Source organism: Vipera berus, assembly GCF_964194415.1.
Source record: "Vipera berus genome assembly, chromosome: 3".
NCBI classification, from domain to species: Eukaryota; Metazoa; Chordata; class Lepidosauria; order Squamata; family Viperidae; genus Vipera; species Vipera berus.
The window spans coordinates 151,524,463-151,536,966 of record NC_138204.1 but is presented as its reverse complement, the minus strand read 5'-3'; the positions used below and the strand labels follow the sequence as shown (position 1 = coordinate 151,536,966).

At 38.4% G+C, this 12,504-nt stretch overlaps 1 protein-coding gene across 4 annotated transcripts in view; it reads left to right on the top strand.

Moving 5' to 3' along the window:
* The window catches only part of MBOAT1 (membrane bound glycerophospholipid O-acyltransferase 1), a 31,331-nt gene that overhangs the window by 13,768 nt on the left and 5,059 nt on the right, over positions 1-12,504 (top strand). For 3 of the 4 annotated variants that reach the window (XM_081324818.1, XM_081324819.1, XM_081324816.1), the window contains 5 exons: positions 3,548-3,603; positions 5,270-5,324; positions 6,324-6,507; positions 6,913-7,105; positions 11,901-12,004. In XM_081324818.1, coding sequence (XP_081180944.1) covers positions 3,548-3,603; positions 5,270-5,324; positions 6,324-6,507; positions 6,913-7,105; positions 11,901-12,004 — 592 coding nt within the window. The remainder of the gene's footprint in view (positions 1-3,547; positions 3,604-5,269; positions 5,325-6,323; positions 6,508-6,912; positions 7,106-11,900; positions 12,005-12,504) is intronic. The other variant, XM_081324817.1, reaches the window with a different exon arrangement.

Below are 12,504 nucleotides of genomic sequence, written 5' to 3'. Positions count from 1 at the left end.
TGGGGCTAAACCCTGGGGTCAGTCGTGGCCAGTTGAGACTGCTAAAGGCCCTATGCCTCTACGTCAGCCCCAAGGCCACCAGCAAGGTGTACTGATATGCAGGTTGCTAAAAGGGCAGAAATGAAGGACAGAAGGGCGTGCTGGGGGGACGTGAAGTGCCCATGCGGTCATAAATGCAGGTAGGCTGTAAAGCACCCAAATATTGATCATGTGACTTAAGGTAGCACTTCATGGAAAAATAATTACCATTTGTTCAGCCCTACTATAACTTCAAATACTGTTGGCCTGTCTGTATTCTCATCCAGGCTTTGCCTGGAAATTATTTTTACAGTTAGTTCTTGGGTTACAATGGCAGTTGGGACTGGGATTTCCATTGCTAAGTGAGATGAGCTCATAAACCTCAACCTCATGTGACCACGTTGTTTAGCAAATGAACATTTTGGCAATTCCAGCTGCTGTGGTGACCCCACGATTGTGCAGGTTCTTAAGCGAGGACTTTGCATGACTGCAATGTAGGAAGAGGTAGGGGTCCCAGACAGGCCATAAGGAGAGAGCTATGGTCTCCAGAGTAGCTATCGTGGCAGGCGCCAGGGAGTGAGGGGCTTGCTGTGATGGAAGGCCTGAGGGAGCATTCCTCAGCGGTGCCATCCTTCAACAATTTTAGCCCATTGCCATTGTCCCAGTGCTGGCTGAAGTGTTTCCTCAAGCACCAGCCCCACTCCAGGCAGCTTTAAGCCCTAGCATCACCTGGCAGCCACAAGGTCCAATGACTTGAATACTTGATTTGGCCAAGGGTGATTAGATACACAAGGAATTTGTCTCCAGTACAGAAGCACTCACTGTACTTGCAAGGCAACAAAGAAAATAATAATAATAATAATAATAATAATAATAAGATAATAAAAGAAATAAATAATAACACTATAGCCACCCTCTATGGGTTGATATGCGTACACATTTGATAGAACTGTGAGAATTAGGTGCTCAACAGAGTGATGGCATGAGGGGGTATAGTGCCATCCTCAGGGGAAAAGTTGAAACAATTTGTGTTCAGGATGTGAAGGGTCTGCATCTATCTTCTCAGTCTTTACATCCTGGACACAAACTGTTTCAACTCCTTCCCTCGGGATGGTGGTATAGAACATTGTATGCAAAGACAACTAGACATAGGGACTGTTTTTTCTCTTGTGCCATCACTCTGCTGAACACAGATTGCCGCAATAAGTCCCACATGTAATCATTGAAATACAGAATGTCAAGGGCTGAAAACTAACAGTATTCTAATTTTAATTCGCCTTAAAGAGCGAGCATGTGTGTGTGTGTGTGTGTGTGTGTGTGTATGTATGTGTATGTATATTTGTGTATATATATATGTATATGTATATATATGTAATACAGTGGGAAGGTAACAGCATTCCGTGCGCCTTTGGCGCCCAGTCATGCCGGCCACATGACCACGGAGATGTTCTTGGACAAGCGCTGGCTCTTCGGCTTTGAAACGGAGATGAGCACCGGCCCCTAGAGTCGGAAACGACTAGCACGCATGTGCGGGGGAACCTTTACCTTTATTTATGTATGTATATGTGTGTGTGTGTGTGTGTGTGTGTGTGTGTGTGTGTATGTATGTATGTATGTATGTAGATCTTTGGTCATTCGGGTTTTTTCCCCACGTAAAATTGGAGGTATCAGGGCAACATTTCGACGAAATCTCATCCATCATCCTCAGGCTGGTGACTTCAGCTTCGTTCTTCTGGGAGAAGTGTGTGAAGAACGAAGCTGAAGTCACCAGCCTGAGGATGATGGATGAGATTTCGTCGAAACGTTGCCCTGATACCTCCAATTTTACGTGGGGAAAAAACCCGAATGACCAAAGATCTACATACAAACACCCACGAAAACCTCAGAAAACACACATATATGTATATACACATGTATTTAGAATTGAATAGAGCTGGAAGGGACCTTGGAGGTCTTCTAGTCCAACCCCCTGCTCAAGCAGGAGAACCTAGACCACTTCAGACAAGTGGCTGTCCAGTCTCTTCTTAAACACCTCCAGTGAAGAAACACCCACAATGACTGAAGGCAAGTCGTTCCACTGGTTAATTGTTCTCACTGCTAGGAGGTTTCTTCTTAATTCCAGGTTGCTTCTCTCCTTGATAGAATCAGCCTCAAATCTATTTGCTGTATTTATTATTCCGTTACTAATTTTTGAAACTGACTGCTTCTAGTAGTGGAAAAAGTACAGTAAATGAAAGTGATCACCCCATTCACAGTGTTAGGTGCTGTTAGGGTGGCCTTCTTGCTTAATGTATGCGTAAATAGCTTCATCCTCACAAAGCATTGTTATTTTAGCTCACAGATGAGAAATTAAAGTTAGGAATCACTGAGATAAAGTGTCTAAATTAAGCTAATATCTTGGCTGTGGCTTGGATTCTGGTGTTTAGCTGAAAGTGCACAGATATTAAGTTCATTACAATGTTTCTCTGCAAAGCAAGCTACAAAGCTTGTTAATTATATATGCAAGCACATTTGGGAAGATACAATGTCATTTGAACTATGTGTACCTGGAGATCAACTTGTAATGAATTTGCTACAAAATTGACTTGACTTGTAAGCTGTGTGTTCAAACACCGAAGTAATTGATCAAGAGGATGTGCTGACAAGGGAATGTAATCAACTTATTGCTGAACAGCTGTTTCAAATGCAGGGTTTGTAGTCTTGCCATTGCTGTGGAATATTACTGTTCAGAACAAATTCTTAAAGCTAGAAAGAACCATAAACATGCATTAAAATATAAAACTTTACAATTGTATAAAGTATACATTTATGTATACATTTATATTAAAATATATGTTTATACTACCAACAAAACAGCAAGAAATTGTTTAGTAGTTTGCCCTCCTTGACATATAGCAAATAAGCACAGTTTGTAACTTCTAATCAGTCTTATAAAGGGCTCTTGCTACCATTGAACTACCATTGCAGTTGTAGGCATGTTTGTATGGAATGTGCATAAATGATTGATTTCCAACAAGTATATTGCAGCTTATGGAATTTCAAACCCACATCAAATGTCAATTCTGAACAGGGAGATACAAGTTTTACTTTTTTCAGACACATATGAAGCGTAGTATGTCATATTGCCTAATTTAGATTATTGTCCTGATACAAATAATTCTGTATAGCTGAGTTCATACAAACTGTTAAACCATAGTCGAACGGGCTCAATTTTGCTTTAGTACAATGGGTGAATCTATCTCTTGTAGTTTGTTAATTATGGTTTATGATAGTTATATGAATGCAACTCAGGGTTTAATCAGTAACCCAGGCTTAAGCAAATTACATCTTCCTGTGCTGTGAGAACACAGACTCTGTGTGCGTGTTTGTGTGTGTGTGTGTGTGTGTGTGTGTGTGTCTCCCATTGTCTTTGTCATGTTATCTGTGTCTGATGGGAGCTGCAGCTTGTTTAAATCATAAGAATGCATGAATGTGAAAAATATAAACATATTGGAGCATGAAAATGCTATCTTTCTGCATTTTATTACAGCCCATTGATGATTGTAACACAAAAGATCACAACTCTTGCATTTCAGGTTCATGATGGTAAGGAAGATTATTTTTCTATTCTCCATTTTGTATGTAGACATTGGCAACGTTTGGGGAAAAAGTAGTCAGTATATGTTGTCTCTGCCAAGATCTTGAAGTCATCTTTTTACAATTAAGGTTTGTTAATAATAATAATTAAAAAAACCCTGAAGTCTATGAACAGTTTTACTTATTTAACCCTTATTTGTTCTGCTGTGTTTTTTTTTTAAAAAATAGAACAGAACTGAAAACATTACAAATATATATAAATCATAAATAAGTTGTCAGAAATTACATCATTGTTTTGATGGACTGAGTCATATTTATGAAAGAATTAAAAAATAAGAAAAAGGTGTGGTAGCTAATGACTCACTAGGACTCAGGCACTCTAGTTCCTAGTCAAACTTCAACCATGGAAGCTATTTGAATATGCACCCCATGTAGCTCCTGGAGGAAAAGATATAAATTATCAAAGAAACAAAGGAAACGGTCCAGACTGTCCAGAATTCCTTAACTGATTAAATGATTTTGTTAGTTATGGGAGAGTTTAAAAGCTGCGTAGACTCTGTTTTTACATAATAATTATCAATTTCATTTTCTCCTTGAAAGCAAAAATATCAATGTTTATTTTAGAATGAACATTTGTAGGTTTAACACTCCCTTAACAGTGTTTTGAAACATTGTGTTCTGCCTTACCTGCATTACAAGGAAAGAGACTGAAATAAATGAGAATATTTAGATCTTGGAATTCTTGTGTGTGTGTGTTGGGGGGAGGATTTAAATAATTTTCTGTATTCAGTGTCATGTCAGTGATATACTACATGAAATTTTGGCCCATCCCAAATTACTTAAAGTAGACTGAGTCTGTATTTTTTTAAAAAAAGATTAAAATTTCCCTCAGATCAAGATTGGTTCCTTGGGAGACTACATCATCACATTGATAAAGTTTTCTTGGTAATTGTATGGAAGGATTCTGTACTTCTCTACTTCTATCATGTTTTTTTCAACTCTATAGTCTACGTTGTTTGGAAAAAGGTCAGTTCTAATTCCTGAAGGCCTGAGGACATTGATAGACCAGATACTGTAGGTCCACAAATAAAAATTTGTCTCATGGTCCTATTTTTGCTCAGAGGTCCATTCAATGAGACTTTTAGTATGTTCATATAAAACTGTAAAGTTAATCTCATCTCATTTTATAGGAACATTGCTTTTTATTATTTTATTACACTAATGTGTAATACAGTCTACCAAGACGGTTAATAAGTTTCTAGCTACTATTCTCCTATTTATTCTTTTTAAAAAGGTCCCTGGCAGTGCCTAGGACTTTTGGCAAAAAAAAACACATGCTACTAAAAGCTATATTTTATCACCTATTTTGAAATAACAGTCTGATAAGAGTGCTGGGATAACTGATTGATCTGAGGAACTATGAAAGTTCAATTACTATAGGTTTATAATAAATGTATATGACAAGCATTACTTTAGCCATAAGCCAACATAATTTCTAGGAATTATTTAAGATAATTGTCAACAGCCCAGATCCCCTTTTTGAAGCCCTCAGAAAATAAATGTGGATTATATGCAGCATCTAGTAATGTATGAATTTTCATTAGAATTTAATTTTATTGTCTATAGTTGTCTCCCTTTTGCAAAGCTTGATTTAATTGTTATGTCTTTTCAATAGGAATAGGTAAAAAAGCAGAAGATCTAACTTTTGAACAGAATCAGCTTGCTATAAAGTAAGAAAATACAGTGGCACTTACGATTTTTAAAAATCTAATCCTGGGTTATCTTAGATGTACTTCTGCTAAACAGTTTCTATTTAATGTTAATGTAATGTAAATAATGATCCATGCACTTTTAAATTCTGAAATTATTATTTTATGTTTTATGAAATTATTATAATTTCCATGATCTAAATATATGAAGAATAGGATTGATTTTAACTTGATTTTCTCCCATTATAATTAAGATGCACGTACAAATATTTAAACTGAATGTCATGTATTATAAGATTCTCAAAAGGAGATTTTTAATTCTAGCTTTATTTTTCTATATGTGCACCATGTATCCTATTTAAACAAATTGTAGGAGATGACCAGGCTGAGCCCGAGGGAGTGTGTCATCAGCTTGAAGTCCCTTTACGCCCACAAGAGATCTAAGTCCATCTCGAATTCCATTGTTTATCTACCGCCATTTTGCTTTGGCCATTAGTAGTTTAGATTCTTGTAGAGAACTAGCATGAAGTAAACTTGTACTTATTTGAACAACCTTGGTTCCTGATTTTTGTGCCTGACACAAATACCCCAGTCGCAGAAGAGGCAGTTATAGATAAGGATTTCATGTCTGCTCTAGCAAGAAGTGAAATGTTAGACAGTGATAATAGCTGAGAAGATATAGTTGAGATTTGAATAGAGATCCTTACCCAAATGTCTATGTATAAATAGAGTAATTGCCTAATCAGATAATCTCATAGATGAATTCTGTCTCTCTTGCCTACACAAATTGTTTTATTTATGAAATAATCAATCTCCAAGTGTCATTGTACGAGGATTTTCACTCTTGACAATGTCCTCCAAACGTTGTATCCTGTAAATTTATTACATGTTTCACTAGTTTTTCTTTCTCAGACTTGAACTATGTTTAAAAGTGTCATTTATTTAAACATTTAATAATTGCTTATTTCAAAAAGTATTTGAAATCTACATATATAAATAATTCATTTTTTGTTTTGACAGGACAAGACCTTCCTTGCTGGAGTATCTGAGCTATCAGCTCAACTTCATGAGTATTATTGCTGGCCCATGCAGCAATTTTAAGGATTATATAGCTTTCATTGAAGGGAGACATGTGCAGATGAAGTTATTAAAGGTCAGCTGGAAACAGAGGAGTAGTGATAGATTTCCTGATCCTTCTCCAGTGGTAAGCTACAAAATGCTAAGCCTTAATGTTGAAATTGTTTTCACAATAAACAGTATCAGTTATGATAAAAAATATATAAAAAGAGCTTTCCTGGTTTAGGATAAAAACCTTCACGTTCTGCACTCTGTTTCTTTAGAAACTTCTGAGCAACTCACAAGGAGGACTTGCTTATGTTTATATGTGTGTTTTCCAGCTGTGACTATTAAGAGGCTGTCTGTCTCCACAGCTAGAGATCATATCATTATTAATAGGAATAATCCAGAAGAAAATACCTTTTGCAAAATTAGCAAGTGCCATGAATCATACTTATCAGTAGTTTATTTCTTAAAACACTTTTTTTTAAAAAAAAAGTCTTTATTCTCTCAGATGTAATCATATTGTTGTATTATTCTGTTTTCCTTGTAGGGAGCCATTCAGCAGAAACTTGGTATCACGCTTGTGTCTCTGGTGTTGTTCTTGACGCTTACCAAGACCTTCCCAGCAACTTACATTGTTGATGATCAATTTATGAATCAATCTTCATTCTTGACAAGACTTGGTTTTCTATATGTGGTCATGCAAGCCTCAAAGCCAAAATACTACTTTGCTTGGACACTTGGTAAGGTTTATTTAAGATTGTTTTTCAGGGCATGCTTATGCTTAATGTAGATGTATCCATTTTATCCATTAAGGCATGAATGTTGTACAAAAACAAAGGAATATCTCTGTATTATACCCTTGACCAGGGGTAGGCAACCTTGGCTCTTTTATGACTCATGGACTTCAACTCAGCTCAGGAATTCTGGGAGTTGAAGTCCATGAGTCATAAAAGAGCCATGGTTGCCTACCCCTGCCCTTGACATTAAGCACATCATTTCTGATTAAACTTTGTGACTTTTGACTAGTCTGAATAAGTGTCAGAGGATATCAGACAAGGTAAAATTCATATATGCATTAAACATCTGATAATATTTTTATTTAGACTTACTTACTTACTTTGTGTTGAGCATGTCCTTGTAGTTCTATAGCAGTTTTTACTGTGATGTCAAGCACACAGTCCAGGACATCAATAATATTTCAGTCCATTATACTTATCAAATACAGCTAGTCCTTGATTTACGACCACAATTCACCCCAAAATTTCTGTGGTTAAGAGAAACATTTGTTAGGGGAATTTTATGACCTTTCTTTCCACAGCTGTTAAATGAATTGTTGCACTTGTTAAGTTAGTAGCACAGTTGTTAAGTGAATCTGGCTTCCCCATTCACTTTGCTTATAAGAAGGTCACAAAAGTTGATTGCATGATCCCAGGACACTGCAACCGTCATAAATATGAGTCAGTTGCCAAGCATCCAAATTTTGATCGCAAGACCAAGGGAATGATGAAATGGTCATAAGTGTGAAAAATGGTCATAAGTCATTTTTTTAGTGCCGTTGTAACTTCAAACGGTCACTAAATGAACTGTTGTAAGTCAAGGACTATCTGTATAGCAACACCCATCTAGATTAAGTCTTAGAATCTTCCTGATATGTTGGATCAAATCCCACAATCTTATAATGGTTGAGCTTGTTATAGGACTTGAAATCTAAATGCTCCAGTTCATCAGGTTTGTGTTTTCATTTTGTAACATTCCTTGAAAGCAGTAGCAATCAGTATATTGTGAATGGCCTGCACACAGCAACCTCCATAGCAAAGGATTTTTCCTTAAGCATCAATATTGGCAATGCATGTAAAAATTAAAATGCATAGGTAGAAAAATGCAAAAGAATACATTAGATAGTTTGAATTTTGTTCCCCTGTTGTTAGAAACAAAATGTAGAATTGAGTTTGTGGGTAATAAATACCTTTCTGTATTGGGAAAGGAGAAAAGCAAAGTGCTTTTCTTAAAAGGAGGCTGTCCTATTTATAAACAAGAATAAGCCGTTTATTTGATAAAAAAATATTAAGCACTTTGAAGACTAATTTTTTATTTGACTTCTAAATATTTAGCAAATCCATACTGTTTTTCATATAAAAAGGGGGCTATCCTATTTGTAAACAAGAATAACAGCAGTTTATTTGATCCAAAAATATTAAGCTCCATACATAAATTGTGTAGAGAAAAAAAAGGAAATTAATGCTATTCAAAGTACTTTTCTCTATCAGTAAATCCTAGAGTTTATCATTTTTTCTTAATACTGAGTAGCATTAACTCCCTCTTTTTCTCTCTGCACAATTTATCTACAGAACTTAATATTTTTGGATCAAATAAACTGCTGTTATTCTTGTTTATAAATTTGGATAGCCCCCAAAATAATAATAATAATAATAATAATAATAAACCTTTATTGTCAAAGTACAACATGTGTACATTGAGATTAGCTGAGCCTCCCCCCCCCCCGTGCTCTCTCCCCCCAACACACAGTGACAACAAACCCTCCATCCTACCACACCATGTGAACCAACTACACCACACACCGGCCTCCCAAGTCAATTCTGCATAAGATTATGTCTCATTTAAAAGCCTAATAGCCCACGGATAAAAGCTATTTTTCAGCCTGTTGGTACGGCTGGCTATATTCCTATATCTCCTACCGGATGGTAGGAGAGTAAAGAGATACCGTCCAGGGTGTGAGTCATCCTTGAGAATCTTCCTCACTCTTCCAAGGCAACGGCAATGTCATCCAGTGGTGTCAGGGAACAGCCCACAATGTCTTGTGCTGTGCTCACTACCCTCTGTAATACTTTCCTGTCCGCGGCTGTCAGACCAGCATACCAAACCACAATACCATACGAGAGGACGCTCTCTATAGTAGACCGGTAAAAGAGGGTCATTAGCTGTTGTTCTATCCTCTTCTTCCGTAAGACCCTAAGAAAGTGAAGCCTCTGTTGGGCCTTTCTAGCCACCTGGGTTGTGTTAACTTTCCAGGTCAGATCTTCACAGAGGTAGACTCCCAGAAATTTAAAGGAGGAAACTCTCTCTACACAGTCCTCCCCGATGTAAAGTGGGGCAGGTTCCTCCTTTTTTCTCCGGAAGTCTAACACCATCTCTTTCATCTTGCCGATGTTTAGGTGCAAGTTGTTGTTACTACACCATATGGATAGTTTTTGTACCTCCGCCCTATATGCTGTCTCATCCCCACCTGTAATAAGACCCACCACAGTTGTATCATCTGTGAACTTGATTATCGCAGTGGATGGGTTAGATGATACACAATCATAAGTTTATAAAGAGTACCGGTAGGGGCTAAACACACAGCCCTGTGGTGTGCCGGTGCAAAGCTTCAGGGGGGTGGACAAAGCAGACCCGACCCTCACTGTTTGTAACCGATCCCTAAGAAAGTCTTGAATCCAGTCGCAGATGGCGGGGGAGAAGTTCAAGTCAGTCAGCTTCTCGAGAATGCTCGGCAAAAACAGTATGGATTTGCTAAATATTTAGAAGTCAAATAAAAAATTAGTCTTCAAAGTGCTTAAAATTCCAAAGCTGTTTTTATGAAGTTAAAATATTGTTGCAGGACTGTTAGTTTTGATCCACAATTATATATTCCAAGATGTTACCTTTAAAATTGATTGATTGGTTTGGTTTGATTTGTTAACTCTGAACATAAACTTAACTGAGTTGGAATTCTAAATAAAATGCTTGACATTCATTCAGAAGTAGTTGTCCAGTTAATTGGATACTAACATTTATACAGTATATTTACATAAATTTGGCTTCTGCTTCCTTGAATTTGCTTTCTAAATTAGGCCTACTTCCAAAAACCAGTGATGTCTTTTATATATACAAAGAGAATTTAATTCATGGTTTCTAAAACAACTATTTTATATCTTCCTTAATAAATTCACTTATAAAGTGGGAATTGAAAAATAGTTCTATTGGAACATAACATCAGATGGATTATTCTAAGAAATAATAATGATGATGATGATGATGATGATGATGTTGGAAAGGACCTTGGAGGTCATCTAGTCCAACCTCCATGCACGCAAGAAACCCTATACCATTTCAGACAAATGGCTGTCTCTTCTTAAAAACCTCCAGTGTTGGAGCATTCACCACCTCTGGAGGCAGGTTGTTCCACTGATTAATTGTTCTAACTGTCAGGAAATTTCTCCTTAGTTCTAGGTTGCTTCTCTCCTTGATTAGTTTCCATCCATTGCTTCTTGTCTTGCCTTCAGGTGCTTTGGAGAGTAGCTTGACCCCCTCTTCTTTGTGGCAACCCCTGAGATATTGGATCACTGCTATCATGTCACCCATAGTCCTTCTCTTCATTAGACTAGACCACGGGTCGGCAACCCGCGGCTCCGGAGCCACATGCGGCTCCCAGCTGCCCGGTGCGCGCGCACCTCTTCGAACAGGCAGTGGTGCGCGCGCACCTCTCCAAATGGAGAGTGGCACCGCCCCTTTGGAGAGGTGCGCACGCACCTCCCCGAATGGGTGGAGGTGCACGCGCACCTCCCCAAACCTTTGGAGAGGTGCGTGCGTACCTCCGCGCGAAGGGGCAGCGGCACCGCTCTTTCGGCAGCTTCCTCAAAGAGCGGCGCCGTTGCCCCTTCGCACGGAGGTACGCGCGCACCTCTCCAAAGGTTTGGGGAGGTGCGCGCGCACCTCTCCAAAGGTTTGGGGAGGTGCGCGTGCACCTCCGGTCGTTCGGAGAGGTGCGCGCGCACCTCTCGGAATGGGCAGGGGCGCCGCTCTTTGAGGAAGCTGCCGCGGCCCATCTGCAAAGCTGCCGAAAGCGGCAGCTTTGCAGACGGGCCGTCGCCGTCGGGCAACCGGGAACCGGTTCCATCTCACTTTAAAAAAAATGGCAACCGTGTGCGTCCGCGCATGCGCAAAAAACCGTTTTGCTCATGCGCAAAACGTTTTTTGCGCATGCGCGTGCATGGACATACGCACGTGGCTCCCACTTTTTAAAATTTTTGATGGAACCGGTTCCCAGTGGCTCTTTTCCTTTTTTAGGTTGCCGACCCCTGGACTAGACATACCCAATTTCAGCAACTGTTTCTTATATGTTTTAGCTTCCAGTCCCCTAATCATCTTTGTTGCTCTTCTCTGTACTTCTAGAGTCTCAACATCTCTTTTACATTGTGGTGACCAAAACTGGATACAGTATTCCAAGTGTGGCCTTACCAAGGCGTTATAAAGTGGTATTAACTCTTCACATGATCTTGATTCTATCCCTCTGTTAATGCATCCTAGCACTGTGTTGGCTTTTTTGGCAGCTGCAGCACACTGCTGGCTCATATTTAAGTGACTGTCCACTAGGACTCCGAGATCCCTTTCACAGTTACTACTATTGAGCAAGGAATACTATACCAGTACGTTTGGTTTTTCTTGCCTAAATGTAGAACCTTACTTTTTTCACCATTGTTAATTGTTAAACATATGTCAGGTAGTTTTTTATATTTCAGCCTAATTTTTTTTTTGCAGCTGATGCAATTAATAATGCAGCTGGTTTTGGTTTCAATGGTGTGGATGAGAAAGGCAATTATCGCTGGGATCTACTATCTAATTTGAATATCAGGAATATTGAGGTAAGTTGAAGTATTACGGCCAGATTCTTCTTTAGATATAACAGGGAACTGGAAATTGTTCCAGACCCCATAGGGAGAAGAACTTGTCTAAATAAAGTGGAGAAAGTCCAAACTTCGTGCAGTAAACTTCATGCATTTGCTGAACTAGTACAATATGCAGGCAAGGGCAAAAAGCCATTATTCATTTTCTTCTTCTTCTTCTTCTTCTTCTTCTTCTTCTTCTTCTTCTTCTTCTTCTTCTTCTTCTTCTTCTTCTTCTTCTTCTTCTTCTTCTTCTTCTTCTTCCTCCTCCTCCTCCTCCTCCTCCTCCTCCTCCTCCCCCCCTGCTTATTCATATCCAAATATAATAATGCTGATTTTTTTCTACAAATATTTCTTTAAAATTGCAAAATATTTAAAAATAAAGAGAGACCTGTGAAATGATATATAACTTAAAATATGGCTGGAAACTGACATTTTTATTATTAGGAAACCTAATAATGCATGCTTGTTTCACTCTT